Here is a 20,005-nt window from a genome sequence, read left to right as displayed (position 1 = left end):
ATTTCCTCAGAAACATTAATACGAGCACAACGTTTGCTTGAACGATACGCGACACCGGTCAACGTGAAAGTTTCGCCGAATCGTGCGGGATCACGGCTTTAATGCGTTTCCTTTTTCTGACTCCAGTGACTGGGAATGACGATTATACTTCTGGCTCATGAGAAATGTTCCACGTACGGTGACACTCGGAGCACGTTGCGATAATTGTCCTCCCGATCGTTCAGAAAAAGGAGGACCAGCAAAGCGGCGCCTCCATGCCGATCCGGCAAGTATGTCGAACCCGATTAGTATTCCCGATCAATCGTGATCGCAACGAGATGAAAGACTCGCGGATATTTGACCGATCGTCCAGCACAATTACGCTTAATTGATCGTGGAATTAATTCTCGAAGAACGATTCTTCCTCGTAACTCATTTGCGATTTAATTCTGTCCATCTCCCCCCCTCCTCTTTCTTTCTCCCTTTCAACATTAAAGCACGTTATATTATTTTAAATATACATATACATATATATATATATATATATGTATAACTTTTATACTATCTGTAAATACACGTGGCGCTGTATTTTTCGTTGTATGATAATCGTGCTTTAGGGGACCATCTCAGAACCCTTAATAACGCTTTCTCTCTCTCTCTCTCGCTGCAAGGATGCATGACATAATAGTATCATACGTTGTCCATGATGTGTCCGCGTGGATCTTTCCGACCGACGTAAAACGTAAAATGGATACGACGGCTTGCAGGTCGAGTGTCTCTCGCCGGAGTAATCTGCGACAACGCAGTGCACGCGCGGCTTTATCGCGTCGCCTTGCCCGTCGGAGGAGGAGAGTGTGCCTATTGGAGGTTTCCGGACGAGGGAACGGTCAGTAACTCATTATATGAAATTATCTCCGTGCATAAAGTCGGGTCCATTTGGGGCGTTTAAGTGCGTCATCGCGCCAGAGGAGCGTGACCTACGACGGACGGCATGGCTGGATCTGGTTCCCGGACGGACCGTGGCTTTATCGTTCGAGACAAATGACTCTGCTTGCCTCCGACAGTCTCCTGTGAGAGACGACGGCGTGATAAATAAAATTAAAATGAAGGAGCGCACGTTTTTAGAAAACGCGCCTCGCGTTAACGGTACAGTGCGCCGTTTCTTCTCGCTCGTTGCATGCTTGCGCTGCTTTAACGTGCGAGATCGTCGTGTGCATCGTTACTGAACAGCAATAAAGTCAGTTATAAGCACAATGTTGTAATCAATGGAATCATCGGGGAAAGAATCAGTCGCACTCGAATGCTGAAAAAGTAAGCGACAGGAAAAAAGAACACTGACAAAGCAAAGGAGCATCGGTAAAACTTCCATCGAGGACCAAGAAAATCCTCATTAATCTTCGTACAATTAATCGAGAATCAATAAAGATTTCGATCAAGTACTGTTAACGATTCGGACAGTATCTTTTCGCTGAATCAGACTAAGAGGATGTGTTTCGTGATATTTTTCAATTTGTATGTATCGAGGAGTACGACAGGAGAATCATCAGTCGCGGCAGATATCAATCGATCGAGGCGAGGACTTAGCATTATTTAGGAGCGTTCAGAACCAATTGGCGAGCACGGCGAGGTGAACGCCGTCGATAGTCATCGAACAGTGACGGTGCAGACGAAGGACGCGATTTAGATTGGCTTTTAATTGCTCCGCTAAACCGCGACGTGTAAATTATTCGCGGCCGATCACGTCATCGGCATCGATCGAACTTTTTGCGTCGTTACCTTTTCAGTAGTACCGCTACCGGCGTTTCTCGCGAGAAGTGTACGATCACGCAAATCGAAGAAGCAGAATCTGCTCTGCACGATAGAGAGGAAATAATTCGATAGTGATCATCATATGTGATGATTAAAATGAAATTAAGATGATATTAAGATTATACTTCTCATATATTCACTTTTAAGATCTAGCGAGATCTATGACTTTGAGATTTTGTTCTTGTTTTGCTTGTCCAGTTTGGATTTTCACGCTTTAATCGAAGCTGTCCTTTGTCTCGGTTAAAATCAAAACTAAAATTTCAAGTTAAAATTAAAGTTAAAATTTTACTTTTCCTCTTTGTGTTTATTATCTTATTTCTCGAAATAATGTTAATGATCTTAAAAAAACCTCATATACATTAATCTTTTGCATTTTTAATTCAAGATTCAGCACTTAAATCACACATACAATATCTGAAACTACAACATCAGCGACAATTTACGAGATGATCGTACAGAATTGCAGAAATCAACAGGCAAATTATATTGATTAAAAAAAGAAGAAAGAATGAACGTTCGCGTTCATCCGCAACATGCTGTTAATTGTATGAACGCGCATAATCCGCGCTTAATAGACTCATAAGCAGCCAACCGCGTATCGATACGTTGCATCTCACGTGCATAAGGGTGTTATGCTCTTGTACGCGCGCGTGCAGCGAGCGCATCCGAGCTCGCGCGCGTACAACAAGAGCGCGAGTCGCGCGGGCGGTCCCTTTGAGCCCCCGCGTGCGTAACTCGGCGCATTCCCGTCGTTGCACGTCGCTTCAGACCGAGGACCCCGATAACGATAATTAATGTTGCCTCGCGTTGATTATCCCGCACGCGATGCGCGTCCGCCCCCTCTTTCATCATCCGCCCTAATTTGCGCTTTTCCATCTCGATACCTCGAGATGCTCGCGGTCTTCGACAGCGTATCCCATTCGACATGAGCCACTTGAACTAAATATAGATTCCGCTGGGAAATGGATGAACGATTGATAAGCACTTGTCTGAAAAGTAAATCTGGAAAATCTGTAAAAAATCTGTAAAAAACCCGCATCTCTTGAGAAAAACCGTGTATAAAGATCACTTAGGAGCGGTTGCCGTCAAATTGCCGTTTCAAGTTCCGCTTGCTGCTATCGCTCCCCGAGATCATTTTTTAATTTTTCAAGGGATGAGATTGTAAATGCGGGCGCGGGGTATCCCGATCACCGGTTTCGTGGAAGAATCACGTGTCGTCGAGATCGGCCAGTCGACCAAGATAAAAGACTACTGCTTCTCAATCGTCGAGGTCACGAGGGATACCGGAGAGATACTCGATCTTAGCGAGGTGCCGCGTCGATGCGAAATTAATCATGCAAGCCGATTTCGGGGAATCCATTAAGGCCGAGTTCGGCGACCCAGGGCCAGGGCGGCTGAGCGTAATCATATTGGCCGATATCGTCATTAAGAATCTTAATACAGGGCCTCGTGGTACGGTACCCAGGTGCGAGCGTGCGCGTCCCCTAAAATGAGGATAAATCAAGTCCACCTACTCACCGAGGTCATTCCGAAAGCAAATAGAAACGTGAGCGTAGCGCGAGTTATCTTCCGCCTCGTGACCATCGTTGCTCAGTCTCGGTATAATTAATCTATTAGCGAGGTGTAATTGGCGAATTTCCAGATCGACATCACCCCGACTGGCGTAATTAAAGATTTCGTTAATTTTGTTAAATAAGACGTGCCTCGCGTATATTTCTGTTAGCGAATAAAGGATGAAACTTCTTCGTAAGATTATGTTAAGATCTTTGTTTAAAAAAATGCAATTATATGGAAGACAAAGTTGGAAATAAACCGAAATCGCATCGAGTAAAACGTTGTTTCTCCGTTTCACGCTTCACTTGATCGTTTTTTATTCGCTTTTTTGTGTTTTACTTCATTTTTTCAGAGAGTTATTTCGATAAACATCGTCCATAATTACTTAAGCTGTTCATCGCAACGTTGCAGCAATTATCTATCCGTGCGCGCATTAACTTCCGAGCGCGTCGCGTTCGAGATTATCCGCAATTCTTCCCTCTTATCGAGAAATTACCTTGCGGGGATGAACGTGACACAAAAGCCGGGAAACGTCTCTCCACACAGGCATAGAACTGATCCCTTATCACCTCGCTATCTGCGACGCGTCTAAATTCCTCAAGAAAGGAACTCTCGGGCAGGAGCGAGTGCGTCTCCCGGTCGATTTACGAGCAGTGCTAACTTTTAGTGGACCATCGCGTAAGTGGACCTTCCACCGGTCTAATCGTAAGTGCCTCTTCATTGCTGGTGCGTGCACCCGTCTGGTAGATAGCCGAGTACCTCGATGAAAAAAACGAGAGACAGAGAGAGAGAGAGGGGGGGAGGGGGGTGGGATGCCTGCTCTTAACCGATCAGGACTGTACGAACTAATGGCTCTGTCCAGAGATGTGACTCATTCAGCGATTCACGCGAACACCCGGTCAACCGGTTAACATTTCGGGTTTGGAAGATATTTATTCCAATAAAAGATGTCAAGGAACAAGAATGCAGAATACATCCATAGCATCGAGGTTAAACATCGGTCATAACAATTCAAAGTTAAGGAGGTGAGTTAAGAAAGACGCCGATAATCATTTCTGCAACGTTCCGTCGATTCGTAAAGCGCGAGCGTAACTTTTAGCGTAGTTTGTGATGTTAAAGCGAAACCATTATTTGTAAGTGGAAGGAATGTTGCACAAAACGGTTAGACTTCCAAATGTCATGCACAAAGTAGAAACTAAAATAAGCAGGCAGTAATTTAAACGCAACGCGATATGAAAATGAGATACGCGCCGCACACAGACATTTGGTCTTAATATGTCTTATTTAAATCCTTATCTTATTTAAATCGGCTATAAACTGACTATATTTCACGTCGAAGATAAGTGATTCTCATGTAAATACCGTAAATTGTTCATGCAAATTGCAATACTTTGTAGAAGTAAAAAATTAGATAAGAACTTAAGACGCTTACGAGAATGTTCGTCTAAATATTCGTTAAAAACATTTACATTATGTTAATATGTCAACTACACTATTTATATTAATGTTCTTACAAAGATACATTTTGACATATTTCCTCTCTACTGCGCTACCTAATTTCCCACCTTAAGCATTGCAAAGAAAACTATAGCAAATAAACATTCTGACGCAGATAAATTATTTTAACGCGACGCAAGGAAAATTAAGACTTTCTACAATAAAATCATAAAACATGCCGTAGCAATAAAGCAGTTGGATTATGCAGTTAATACTTTTGCGAGTTTTTGTCTCTCGAAATTACGTATATGTAATATAAGGGAGGTGTGATTTACACTACTATTCAGACTGACAATTTTGCTGTATATGTATGGACACGCACACACGAGCGTTCCTGACGGCTTCTATCAGAGGCGGGGGCTGTTATCAGGGACGAGAGTAGCGGGGCGACTTCGTGGTGGGCCCCCCTATCTTAACCGAATTTACGGAAAACACTCAGCGCGGAGGCCACCGTCGCCGGGAATCCTTGTCCTGCCACCGGCGAATGATCGGCATTCCTGGCATCCTCTCTCTGTCTCGAGGACTTGCATCCCTAGGGCCCCGAGTCTGCGAGCGTGTTAAACTCGTGTTTCCTAATGGATTCTCGGAATCGTCGGAATCATGCTCGTCTCCAATCACCACTCGGGGCCTGACCCTTTCCCTCCGTCAAATCCGCAACGAGATTGAATTATCCTTACGTAATGCGCGCGCTTTGTTCCCGAGTCACGACATCTCAGGCTTGCAACGTGACTCGACAACGCGATGGTGTTTTCGCGAGGCGATACTTTAACGCAAGAGCGGAATACCGAACACTCAAAATATTGCTGCAAATTAAAAACGTGACAGTTTATTTATTATAGTTTCAAAGTACTGTCGGAAGACTCGAAGAGTTCGCGAAGAAATCTCAATGACTTTACGTGCTGAATGCCTTTTTCAGCTCGTCATCGTGGATTTAACGAATGCTAATTGTAAGTATTCGACCTGAACTGCAGTAAATTTAATATCGTAATGTATACCCTGTCGTGCACGACGATAAAAATGTATTCAGTCCACGTAGCGATAATGAGTCATTTATTGCCGAGATGTCAGTAACGAATTTACATAGCATTTTAATATATTTGTGGAACGAATTTTCGAGGAAGCTCGCGACCCGAGAAAGCGATTCACACGAACGAAGAGTCTCGAATAGATGATTTATTTTACGAATATTAATTTTTCTTGCATGGAAATAGGGTGCACCGATGCCACAGCGGCCACGACATACTCTTACGTCACTCGCGAGACGTTATTGCGAGGTGTCGAGAGCAGTTTGTCGATCACGCTCCCGAGTCCGCTCGCTCGTTCCTCGTCATCGTTTCCGGCATGGCTAACCGAGCCTCACCAAGACTTCGTCCTTCGTTCCTCACGCGGAACTAATGGCGGTACCACGCGATGACGAAAGGCGACGACGATGACGATGACGAGGGTAACAAAGAACTTTCAGCGCCGCCTTCGAGGGCAAGATAAAACGAATCGTCGCAGCCTACTTGCAACGCAGGTAACACCTGCATCCATTCGCGGATGATTAAAGGATTGCGAATGGGGTATCATATTAGGGGTGTGATTTAGTTTTGACGGTTTTTTTGCTCAAAAACGCATGTATTTAAATATGATAATGAATGAATACCTTAATCAAAATATTTTCCTTCGTTTTCTATAACTTTTTCCCATCTTTCTGGCAAGAGATCGATTCCACCACGATAAAATCACTCTTCTTTTCAGTTGATCCATTCCTCAACGAATTTTCGCACTTCTTCCAAATTATCAAAGTGTGTATCCTCTAAAGCGTGTTGCATCGACCGGAACAAATAATAATCGCATGGAGAATACGCGGGGTGCGGTAAGACTTCCCATTCAAGCTCTAATAGTGTTTCTTTCACTGATAACGCAACGTCAGGTCGAGCGTTGTCACGAAGAAGAATCACTTTCCGTCGTTTACTCGCAATTGCTGGTCGTTTTTGGTCCAATGCTTGCTTCAACTTGTACAATTGGTGTCGATAACGATCAGCCGTGACAGTCTCATGCGGATTTAACAGCTCATAGTACACTATCCCACCAAATACGGAGCATTACTTTTGAACCGTGAATATTGCGTCTCGGAGTGGACGTTGATGGTTCGCCTGGATCCACCCATGATTTTCTGCGTTTCGGATTATCAAAATAGATGCACTTTTCATCCCCAGTAACAATCCGAGACAAAAGACTCTTCTTTTTTTGCCTGGCGATCAACGAAATGCAAATGTTCAACCGGTTCGCAATGGCACTTTCCGAAAATTCATGTCGAACCCATTTCCCTTCTTTCTGAATTTTTCCCATTTCATGTAAATGTTTCGTAACTGTTGTACGATCAACATTTAATGCTCTGGCAAGTTCTGAAGTGGATTGTGTTGGATTTTCGTCCAATAATGCTTGCAAATCTGCATTTTCAAGCTTTCTTGGTTGTCCCGAGCATTCTTTGTCCTTCACATCAGTATGACCACTTTTAAAGCGTCTAAACCAGTATTCACACGTCTTAATTGATGGGGCAGAATCACCACAAGTTTCCACAAGAATTCTATAACCGTCAGCGGCAGTTTTGTTTTGATTAAAAAACAAAAGCAACGCATGTGGAAAATGCTGTTTCGGAAGTTGCATTTTTACGATGATATAAACACGACTGTTATTGCATCTATTGCTATAATGCTACTAAATGTCATGGATAATGTCAAGACTGTAAGAAACAACAGTTATCGGAAACAGCTATTGGAACAAACTGACACTACAGCCATCTGTTGCAAAACCCTCAAAACTAAATCACACTCCTAATAGTTTGAGAACTCTCTATCTGCCACGCGTGATAGATCAAACTGTCATCATTCGGGTGAGTACTCTTGTGTAAAAATGAGATAACACGCAAAATTAAAGAGAGACACATTTTATACGTCATATAGAATCATCTTATACGTCGCGACAGCATATTCGAGACGATATTTGAATGCAGATCGAAATCTGGGACGGCAAAAAGTATAAAAGAATTGTTCCTCAGCTATGAACATTTTGGAGCCTTTTGGAGGCCTTTTGCGAACTTGATCGTATATGTCATTGCCATTTTGTAATCTTCATTTTTGAAGATAATTTAGTGTCTTTATCTCCCAACGCGACGTATATTTTATCGGAATAAACGTGTCAATGATATTTGAAATGTTAATGTTAATATAGTCTCTTATCATTTCTCGCCTCGCGGCTGATCTTTTTGGAATTGGCGGGCGTAATGCAACATGATCGTTCTTGGCGAACCATGAAGGTGGTCAGTAAACTCCGGGCCACGGAGTGCGGTCGTAAATATCTTCTCCTTTCGAATGAGTAAAATAAAGCCGGCGGGACACGAAAACAAACACCCGTCGAACGGGCGAAATGATCGCGAAGGGAAAAATAAGAAGAGCCGCGGGCTCGGCGAACAGAAGAAGCGATCAAGTGCAATTGAAACGATCTGCCAGACGGTCGATTTACAAGCGGCTGTAGAAAAGAAACTGCCATTCGACCCGTCGAAGCGGATCGGCGCAAAAGGAAACGGTAGAAAATCTACAATAAAACGATCAACGTGCAAGTTGCAAAAGTCATAAGTACGTCCAAGCTCGATATCCGTCATGCGATGTCGAGCGTTCCAACCAATGCAAGTACACAATTTACCTTAGTTATGCTATAACTATTCTAGAACTCTAAAATATTCTAGGTGTTATTTTATTTTCGCGTTTTTATTTATTATTACATATTATGCAGAAAAGAGATTTTTCCGCATTCTCAATGTCGCATCGCGCGCTCTAACGGAGCTGCGGTAATTTGAACGCCCGAGATGACAGCTTCACGTCTGCCACGGTCGGCTTAGAATTCGTTTCGCACACGCGTATCATGTCACCCAGGCAATGCCGAAAATTGGGAAACGACACCGCGACGGGTATATCATGGTAATCTATCGCGCTGCGTTACGCCGGCTTCTTCATTATACATTTCCTCGTGTTTCTCTCAGGCCGGGAGGTAATTTCGGCTGTAATTTCGCCGGTCATTAAGACACACACCTGCCGATAATCTAAACAATCTCTCGCTATAGCTAGATCTGATAATAATATGACTGTTGCTCGTAATGACGTGTCGTTGAGGCACTCTAATGTTATTTTAAATGAGAAATTCAAGCCGAGAGAGCCATGTTTCTCTTTCTTAATGAATCACTCTTTTTGTCTGTCAATCCTAAATCGATAATAATCACATTACATAAATATACATAATAATGTTAGCACGTTTAGCTCGTCAGAAATGCTCGAGTTGTTCGCGCGTGTTGCTGGTTCAAAGGTATATTTAAATGAGCTAAACATTATTTCTACAATATTTATACTTAAATTATATGTTTTATACACCCATCCTTTCGCAATTGCAGCACGCGACCTTTGTCCGTCTACTGCTCTATGTATCTGCATATATATTGAATAGAAAACTTGTATTGGAGTTTGATGAAATTTTATGAACTCGCCGGAGACGGCGTTATATCATCCGCGCAGGATTCGATGGAATAATAAACGAGCGTGTTCCGTACGGTCCGCACGAGCAACGTCTACTCTACTCCGATTTCGCTTCATCGATTTGTTTTGCATTAATTAGCGGAATTCTTAATTGGCACTTCGTCCCGATACGCGTGTCTCTACATCTCCCTCGTCCCTCTCTTGCTCTCTCTCTTTCTTTTTCTCCCCACGTGGCGTCCCGACTCTGCGGAACAACTTAACGAGGTGAACATTTTACGTTTGATATTTACTCCGGGCCCGCCTTGGGTCTGATTTTATTGAGTCATATATCAAAGGTTCGGGGCCTGAAAAAACGAGGGGAACAGGAAGAAGAGCAGACCCGCGCGCGCGTTCGCATCGGCTGACAGAGTTCTCGCCTCCGAGAAACAGCGCTTCCTTGGCGCGAGCTGCTCGCAATATTCGAATTTGCTCTCGTCGATATCGTCTCGACATTCACGTGTGCAACTTGCGAAGGCAAGTGATAATGAAGATGCTTTGCGGCGGTTCCATGGGCGCGTTTTACGAGATTGAAACATTTCGAGTACAGAACGGGGGTAAGTCTCAAGACGAGACAGAGGCTGAGAGCAAGCGAGGACGGGGACGAGGACCAGCCGAAATGTTGCGCTTGTTTTCTCGAAGCGCATCGTCAGAGCGTGGGTTCCGGTGCGGGCGCGAGCGGCCATGTGCGCGCGCGCACTCTGCATTCCAATAAATAACGAAACAAAGGAGCTGCACGGGGGAGGCACTACCCCGCCCCATCTAGTCCCGGCACCAGGCCCCGGACGCGGTCGCCGCCATATTTACATCCGATAACGAGCCGCCGGCAGATATTTACATTTTTAATAGCATAAACCCACAGAGAGAAAAAGGGAGAGAGAGAGAGAGAAAAGGAGAGAGAAGGAAGGAGAGCTCGGCCGGTCTCGGCTCATGGCAACGTTTTCCTTTCCGCTCCCTCCTGCCCGCACCCCATAGCCGGTCGCCATCGGCGACCTCCACCGCGGACGCCATTTATTAGCCTTAATTGATCGAGCGGGGGTCTCCCTCGCGTACCTTCCCGTCCACCTCGCCTCCTTTCCATCTTCCTGTCCCCCTTGCGCGAGCCGGTTCGCATTTTTGTCCGAGACGAAATTTCATTAGATTAGGGTGAGGAAAGGGCGCGAGGGCAGATGAGGGAGGATATGATATGATTATGACGCCGCGAGGAAACGAGCGGTTTTTTTTCCGTCGCGCTGCATACGACGCCGGCGCCTTCGTAACGATCGGGGGGCACCGACGAGTTAACAGGTGATACCTGCGCGCTCGGGACCGGGACGAGGAGATCGCCCGTGACCGATCTGTTTTAGCCGGTCCCGGGGATGAACCCGGGGGGAGAGAACGCGCGTCCCCCTCGGTGGAAAATACCGGTTACCGCGCGGAGTAAGCGAGGGGGTGGACGGTTCCCCGAGTGAGTAATTTTCCTACATTAATTATCTACACATGCACCCTTCGAAGACTGTATCGGTGTCTGTGCAGGGTGATCGGTAAGAAAAACGGCAGACTTGAAAGTGTGTATAATATTCTCGCTCGCCTGTTCGAGCGAGAAATGGCTTGCTCGAAACGCGTGTCCGCCAATACAAATTAATGCGATTGCCTTAAACGATCTTTAAGTGATCCTGCGTCGATCCTGCGTCGATCCTGCGTCTTCCTGTAGCGACAGAATTGCGCGGGAAATCAAACGCAGTGGCGCATCTGATGAATCAGCACTGAATGCAATAAAAAAACCGAAGCAAATATGGAGTAGAAAAAGTGGATTAGCAATTGAACGACTGTTGCACAGCGCAGGCCGGCCATCTTGGGCTCATTCTGCTGCAGGAAGCGTGATCTATCGCGGATCGGATGTAAGTTGTTTATGGAAGCGAGTTAATATTGGGGGTGAGGGGGGAATGGAGTCGAAAGGGTGGCTACGCCGCATCGAACTGCGCTCGTCCGCGGGAGGGAGGGGTTAATTGGATGGAGTGTTTGCGCTCGCAATTAGCGATTAGCAATTACTTCCCATGCGAGAACGGATAGAAAGGGAGAAGGGGGAAAGGGGGGAGGGGGAGCACCGGCGAGGCTTCGACTGTTTCGGACCGTCGGAGCGATTAATGAGCCAATCGGCTAATAACGCGTCACGCAAGAATACGCGGTAACCGCTTTGCGTTACCGTTCGCGTTGTACGATATTGCGTTGCCGTTATTGCCTCTTCGTACTCCTACCCTTGCCCGTTGCCGGCTGTCGCCGCCGCGTCGTCGTCACTCCCACGAGGATCGTGCGCTCGTTAGCGGATTACGACATCCGCGCGCGCGTAATGCAGTTTAGAGAGCGGAATCAAAATGGCGAGCGTTAATCCACTTTCCGCCGTCAATTGTGCGACGATTGACAAACACCTTCGTCGAAAGCGCGCTCGCGAGACCGAGCTTGTCGGCTAACGAGCCTGCGCTTCTGCAGGGTTGTTTCTGCGCGGAGAAATATCGTGCGCGGACGTACGAGCCTTTGAATTTTTCTTTAATTATTTTTGTGCAGTTTTTTTATCAAGAAAATAATGGGTTTGTTCAATACATGTATTGTTACATTAATTTCTAGGAGCGGTCGCAGGTTGCAATTTCCGCGAGGGGCGCGTTTGGGGTTCACCCTACACCCATATATACCTCGATAATTGGTCTTACGGGCCGCCATTTAATAAATAAGCGCAATGAACGATCGCTACGCGGTCGTACGTTAGATTCGTGTAGCGCGTCGCCTTTCGTTTAATCCGGCGGACCAATAAAGTCTCGCGATGCGCCGCAAATCGTACGGGGGTACGCGTTCGTTCCGGTGGAGGGTTGCGGCGCGGCGGTGCTCGCGAGAGTCACGGTACCATGGCGGCCCCCGCGCGCTATGAGGGGCAGCAACGAATTTCTCGGAAAGCGAGACGGCGTACCTGCGTGAAATATGCACGCACGTACGTACGCATGCACCTTCACGTGTTCCACGAGTACACGAACGCGTGTGCGAACAACCCGGCGCGGGATAAAGCTCCGCTAATTGGTGGCGAAGACGAGCGGTGGTGAGCGGCCGCGCCACCACCCCCCGGACCCCCACGGCTCCGCGTAATTCCGACTAATTTATTTGATTGCGCGCCAGCATGCTCGCCGACGCCGACTCCGCTCGGCGTAATAAGACTCGCTCCTGCTCGCCTCCTCTGCGTACCAAGCCGCCTCGAGGGCCCAACCCCCCGCCCCCGACAAACCGAAGAAACGCCCGTTCGCGCGCCTCCTGATCTTCGATTTTCGATACGGTACTCGAGTTCCGACCTTGAGATCACGCGCGAGGGCCGATCGTACGATTCGCGAGAGCCTTGGTCAACCGGCCGATTAATTAGTAGCGGTCTCGGCCGCGCCGAGTTTTGATTAAAGAATACTTTTTTTTAATAAACATTCTTTTTAATTTTCTCTTTTCATTCTCTTTTCTTTAATTGGAAGATAAGTCGCTCATGAGAGGACAATTAGTAGCCTACAGTCGCGAGCCTTGTTCCATTAGATAAACAATTCCACATGCGTGCGCATTCAAGTTAAACCGGCGTTATCTTAAACGTTTCCTGCTGCTTCCCTTTCTTGATAATCGACGAAAGCGCGAAAGGTTCCCGCGGAAGGTTTCTCTCATAATACCGCAACAGCTCCTAACGAGGATCAAAGGCACGGTACTCTCGTGTCGCGCCGCCGCGAATGCGTGAATGCGCGCGCGCGTGGCTTTTAGATACACTGTAGGGCTCCCTTAATAACAATGTCGCTCGTAGTTAGTACATGGGCGGGCGGTTAGTTAGCCGAGACCGCAGATGTTCGGCGATGGGAGGGGGTTGTGTAACGAGAAAGAGCGAGAGCGGGAAACGTGAGAAAGGGAGAGGCGACGAGCGCGCCGGACGGGCGCGGGGGTTGGGCAGGGGGCGCACGCTAATAAAACACAATTAGCGGCTCTACCGGGCCGACCAATCAGCGAATACCGCGGCACCGCATACGCGCGCGTAAAACCCGCGCGGTATTATTTACGGCCCGCCTGGCACGTATTATTGGCAGGGCCCCTCTTTGTTTTTCGCAATTAGCTGCGCGCCGTCGCGGCGGAACCCCGACGTGGAAGCCGACGCCGGGGTTTTCGGCGAATGCACCAGCCCGACCCTCTCCTGAAGAACGTGAAGCTAGCGCCCATGACGCTCGTCGGGATCGCCTAGCTCTCCAAAGCGAGCTGACAGCAGAGCTGCTGCGTCCTCCCCCTCCCCTGACGTAATTAGAAAGCTGAATAATTGCCGGCAACGATTGGCGAGTGAGCATCTTGGTAAAAACGAGCGAAGTTTCTCCGGAAATATTGTGTGCCGAAGTCGGTCACTGGAGAATGTGTTAAGTGCGTTAAATGTAAATACACTGAACGCGATACCGTGTGCTTAACATAATTGTCTCATTTGTATTAAAAATTCATGAAAGAGATTACGATGTGTATACATTACACGACTCATTTTTTTTAATATGATGTTTACATTAAATTACGTATCAATTACGGCAAGTGACTCGGATGACTTTGCCAGATCGCACACCTCGATTATTAGTCCTGTTAATCAACTTGCAAATTCAACCCGTGTGCCATGGATTGCTTGTCGCGCACGTATAAACCATAGCCGATGATTACATCTGACAGCGGCGCCGTCAGTCGCACGGTGTGCGCGGAATAACTTTAGTAATGTTTGCACTCTGCACGCCGCATGTATTTAACTTTAGATAAAAAACAGTTTCATTAACATTATCATAATCTTTTAGCTGTTTTTATAATTCCTTTAGATTTCGTCCAGACAAGATACATTTTATTATTAATCTTTGGCACAGTCGGCCGCAATTTCAAGTGGCCAAATTAATTCAATAATACCAGATACAGCGTACACAAGCGATAACAATATTCCACCGAAGAAGGCGGAATCTCCGAATTTCTCCCAGCGATGCGTCGTAACTCTCGATGTAAAGGCCTAAGGGAGGTTCCCGGCGCGCCCATCGTGGATAAAGGTTTCGTAATTCTATGCAATTATACAGCCACTAATTTGAATAGAGCATTAGTGCACGCGGAGGGGCAGGACGTCACGTTTCCAGGACGATGAAATTTTAAACGCGAGGGTGGATCGTTCCCGTAATGGGATAACGGGAACCGATAAAGACGTAGTCTGCCCGCGGGGAGCATCAACCCTCGCTCGTGAAAGCCAATCGAGCACGAATCCACCCACCTTAATCGCGGAGCGCCATTGGCCCGCGGAGTTACCCCAATTCTATTACACCGTCTGTCATGGCCATTTATAGCGTTTAATCGACCGGGCCGGATCGTAATATGGCGCCGACAAACTGGCCCGTGCACATGCCATCTCACCCCCCCTTTCCTCGGGGGTCGTTAAGCGTCATAAAAAACGCGATCGTCGAGTAAGTGCATTCTTAATTATCTATCCGCGAAAAATACGCGAGTACGCTCACGGGCTCCCGGGTAACGTTAATAAAGGACGGCGACCGGTATATAATTCTGCTTTCTTTGCGGACACGCATGAAATAAATGCCGAATAAGTGCACGCGCATTAATCCGTGAATTAATCGATTAACATGACGAAATAAAGCGAGGAACTTTTTGAAACCGCATATGGAAATTATCTTAACGACTAGCAGCAACAACAGCAATGGGAAATACGGCGTTAAATATAAACGGCATTTTAGTCCCGCCGTATTGTAGATCTTTGGACTGTACATGTAATGTGAAATAGGTTTCTCTCTCTTTAATGTCTAATACCTTGGCGGACTTTTGATAATAATGCTAATGACTCCTCTTTCGTAAGCAACAATTGATTATTTTTTCAAAGTGTGGTTACGTATATTCGAAGCAGAATTCGTTAGCTCGTTGGTGCGTGGTGACTGGGTTAGATTAACAATTCCTATTTTCCGCCCGCTTATCTGCGTATGCGCATACGCGGATGAAATAATTCGTTTACCTGCCTCATAAAATTGATGGAATCGATGTATCACGCGTCGTGACAATTTTGCAAATTAACCACCGTCGCTTGCGAGTGCACCCCCGGTCGTAATTTTAAATCAATATTCGATTACGTCGCTGAAGCATATGTAACATATTACATACCAAGTCAGATGGTACATATTATACAAAAGTAACATAAATTAAGTGCAACTGCACTTGTCAAATCGACGAGATCTAGTCTCTCCGTCTGTCGCGAGATCAACTTCCGGCGGACAATTAATTTATCGGCGACGATTAATAATCGCGCGCGCATTTCCGCTATGTTACGTTACACGCGTAGGTAATTTGTTAATCGACGCACTATCTTGGTAATTACCTGATAACAAGCCGATAGTCCGCGGGACTCGCGGGCGGAATGAGATTCCGCTATCGCGCGAGAGCTCGTTTCGCTTTATCGGCCGGCAAGTAAATGGTAATTCGCTATTTATTCGCCACTGCAAGAGAGTCGAGTAACGCGCGTTATCGTTCTGCCCGGCAGGTACTTTACATATCAGCCAGCTAAAAACTCGGCCGAGTGCAGTGCGTGGCAGCGCGGCTTCCCCGCTGCCAATCGCGCGGGCTTTTCCCGCGTTTTCCGCCTAGCAATCAGGTATACTCGCGAGGCGAAATGTCCATCTCGGATTGTCCGAGGAGCGAATTTAAGGGGGGAGCCTGCTTTAGAACGTTGAAAATAAGGTATAATTTTACGAATTTTTTTGGAGAAACTATACAGCGAATCATTATAAAACTTTGATGCATTTATTAGTACATATTTAAAGATAAACAAAATTATTTTTTTATTTGAATATATCGCCTGTAGAGGTCGTCCTGGAGGCATCTTAGTGCAGCCGGCATTGTAAATTGGTGAGCATTCTCCTGCCTCCAAATTTCATCCAAACTGAAAAATTGAAATATTTTCTTGTTATTTATGAACTCCCATCGTCGATGAACCTTTAATATTCATAAAAACATTAAGTTAAACAATTATTTTTGCATGAAAAAGTTCAAAAACTTTGCCTAGAAATCGTACTTTTGTGTTCTAAGCTCCACCATTTTGGCACTTTTCAACTTTTTTCTTCTCTCTTTGGTTCATCGACGATGGGAATTCATAAATAACGAGACATATTTCAATTTTTCAGTTTAGACGAAATTTGGAGGCAGGAGAATGCTCACCAATTTGCAATACCGGCGACGCGGCTGCACTAAGATTTCTCCAGGACGACCTCTACAAGCGATATATTCAAATCAAAAAATAATTTTTTTTATCTCTAAACATGTACTAATAAATGCATCAAAGTTTTATAATGATCCGCTGTATAGTTTCTCCAAAAACAGTTCGTAAAATATACCTTATTTTCAGCGTTCTAAAGCAGGCTCCCCCCTTAATTCGCTCGTCGAGAATACGTCGTCAATTCAACAGCAGGAAAGCGATTGTCCGTTCGCCTGACTTGCTTGATCATTCGGAAAGCAGATATTCAAACAGCAAAATTCATGTTTCCGTAAATTTCATTTGCTAGTCGAACCGTAATAACATTGATCAGCGATCATTTGGGATCTATCGTCTGTCAATGCGTTTTAGCAATTTAATTTGAAACTTGATTCGTTCAATCAGCCGAGCGCCGCGTTTCGATGTGCGCGGGAATAAGACACGCGAATGAAGTAGTCTCTGTGTCCGGTGTTTTTTTAGATTTACGAGCGAATTCTACGGGATACGTGGCGGTGATGTAACAATTCGCCCCCATGCCCCGGGTCTAATTGGGCGTCGTCTCAATCACGTATTTATCTACACCGTCGATACGTGTCGGCAATAACGACGGCGATACAGTTTTTGCTAGATCCATGGGCGGACTAATTTCAAGTTAATCGCCGTCTTATCGCGATCTACCGACTTTAAATGCGCCTTAATTAACTCCGCCGCTCTTATAAGGGCGGCCGGTTTTTGCTGAATCCCAAGGCACAAAAGGCGCTCCGCGCGGAAAAAGCGAAACCCGCCCCGGGGTTTCTCAAGCCGCCGGAATGTCGCGCGGCTTTGATCGGCGTAGGTAACTGATCGTACCTTAAGAGATACTCGACATCATGATCGATCTTGCCCGCTGCATCTCGATGCAGATTTCTCTCCGCGGAGCCGAACGACGGCGCTCGCGCGCGTTTCCGCGAACAGATCCCAGTATTTTGGAATGGTATTTTGCGCGAATATTTTTGCGGTTCAATGCACACTTGAAAAATTGCAGATCCTTGCAAATAACAGGGAATTCCATAACGATTTGCGATCTGAATTTTCTGTTATTTAATTAGATATTTTTATCAGTTCGATATTGCGGTTTTGCGTGATTAAAAAAGCGTTGAAATTGCCATTGGGATTAATAATTTTCTTGCATTTACAAGCGAAATGTGCTAATTTTTTAATATCACGACACGCCGACATCCGTTTGAATTCTTCGTGTCCGATCCTAAGTGTTACACTCGATGCATACATGTGTAAGCATGTACGTGCATATTATCGCGAGAGAGAAACAGAACTGTCATTTAAATCGCGTCGATATATGTTTATTGTAATTAACGATTCCGCAGCAACGTGTAATCAACTCGCGGAATAGATTTTTCATGCGACAACAAATTACACGGATCATTCTAATAATTATACTTCCAACTTAATCAACTTAATAATTAACGTGTCTAGTAGACGGCTTTAGAATGCACGTGTGCGTCATAACGTGGTCGTTCATATCTTCAAAGCAACAAAATTGTCGTTTTATCTAACAAAATTATCTGAACGTTTCCATCAGCGGAACAAAAAGAGAAGTATGGTACAATTAAGATATTAGATAATCAAACATTTATATAAATACAATCGACAACATTATTACACCATTTCAGCCGGTGTATTTTTACAAAACGCAATTCTCAGTCACGGCAGATGCTGAAGACACGTCATAGAAAAAATGTTATCATAGAATTTCTATGAAAAAATTTTATAATAGAATCGTATCGTTTATACATTCATCAGAAATAGACACCAAATATTTATTAGAAATCTCTTCACAGAATTTCTTCTCACAATTGTGAGAAGTGAAACATTATTAAAAAAGATCGTCATCCAGAAATAGGCACGAAGCGTCACTTCCGCGTCCGTGCAATCTCGAGACGCGAATCCTCGCCGAAGATTACACTCCATCCATCGATCAATGCGATCGATCGATCAGTTAAATACGAAAATGGAAGCACCAAGATAGATTAAGGACTCACTTGGCGAGCACTCGTCATCCTGCGCGGGCAGTTCCGCTTCCTCGACGTCGACGAGGCTGCGGATACTGAAGACGCTCTTCGCTACTCTGGTCTTCTGCAGGTCGCCGACGCCCTCCGTGGCCCTTCTGGGCGTCGTGCTGAGATCCATCGTCGGTGGTTCGCGCGGTCTGTTGCACGATCGCGGATTTTTCCGGGGGGAACAATAGCGTACGGGGGATGAAAACGGAGTTTCATGTCCTCTCACTGTGCACACCGGGATCGTGGCGTCTTCGTCCTCGCCGTTGTCGTCCGCATCTTCGTCCGCGTAGTCTCATTAACGACATAAGCCAGTATCCGCCGCGAAAAGGGCTCCTTCAACTTCTCTCCCCGTGAAATTACACAGATCCGCGGAGCTTAGCGCGCGATACTTTATGGAGCACTTTGCATTCCAAATGTTCAGCGCGCAATTCCGATGAGACGGACGCAGTGGGAAAGCTTGGAACCGTTTCGGTACGTTGTCTCATAAATCAAGATTTTACTTTCAACTTCTTCAATGGTCCTCCTCGACCTCGAGTCTCGGGAATCTCCAGGTTCGGACCTCGCGAGAATAAAGCGATTAGAATCGGCGCGATTTTAATCCTCCTTGATCATTTTCCATCAGCTTTGACAATCGCGTTGGCCACGGCCACGAGAACTCAACCGGAACTCGATCTTTGAACAGAACCGGCTGTTGCCTCGTCATCCGGATCCAAATGACACTGTCGCAATGAAAGTGCCTTAACGGCGGTATCGCGAACGCTTGGTCGCGCCTAATCTAGATAGCGGATTGTCGGATCAGAGACCAGATACAGCGATCACGTACCACGCGTCGCACCCATTCGCCGTTATCGAGAGCGCACTTTTCTCTTTCTGCTGATTCCGGCGATCGATTATCCTCGAATGTCTAGGTCTTTCCGAGGAGATCGTTCCGCGAATCGCTTCCCTCGCGATTCAGAAAGCCTCTTGCTCTCCTTCACGATCCAATAGATCCGATCGTCGCGTCCTCACGCTTCCGCTTCCGGGCGGGCACAAGTTGCGTCGCGTTATGTTATTATCGATTCCGTCGTCTGGTAGCGGCGCATCATTATCGCATCGATCGTTATCAGGAGACCGTATCATCGCGCACTGGCGAACCACGTCTGCGTCACCTCTCTCGCCGGGCAAAAAGCTACTCTTGCCGGACTCGCAAACACGCGCTCGCGTGAGCACGCACGCAGGCACGCAGGTTTTATGTACCCGGAAAGATCAATGAACCCAGTCACGGTTTTACGTGCCACGTTTTACGTGTCGATCTCTGACGTTGATCTTGTTTACGAAGCTACGGA

At 46.1% G+C, this 20,005-nt stretch overlaps 1 protein-coding gene across 1 annotated transcript in view; it reads right to left on the bottom strand.

The window, feature by feature from the left end:
- Positions 1–18,810, bottom strand: part of LOC105283401 (homeobox protein aristaless) — a 127,123-nt gene extending 108,313 nt beyond the window's left edge. The window contains exon 1 of the mRNA XM_020033011.2: positions 18,663–18,810. Coding sequence (XP_019888570.2) covers positions 18,663–18,810 — 148 coding nt within the window. The remainder of the gene's footprint in view (positions 1–18,662) is intronic.
- Positions 18,811–20,005: the final 1,195 nt, after the last annotated feature.

The sequence above is a fragment of the Ooceraea biroi genome, chromosome 2 (assembly GCF_003672135.1).
Source record: "Ooceraea biroi isolate clonal line C1 chromosome 2, Obir_v5.4, whole genome shotgun sequence".
NCBI classification, from domain to species: domain Eukaryota; kingdom Metazoa; phylum Arthropoda; class Insecta; order Hymenoptera; family Formicidae; genus Ooceraea; species Ooceraea biroi.
Note: the sequence above shows the minus strand (reverse complement) of the source record. Positions and strands in the feature narration are given on the sequence as shown.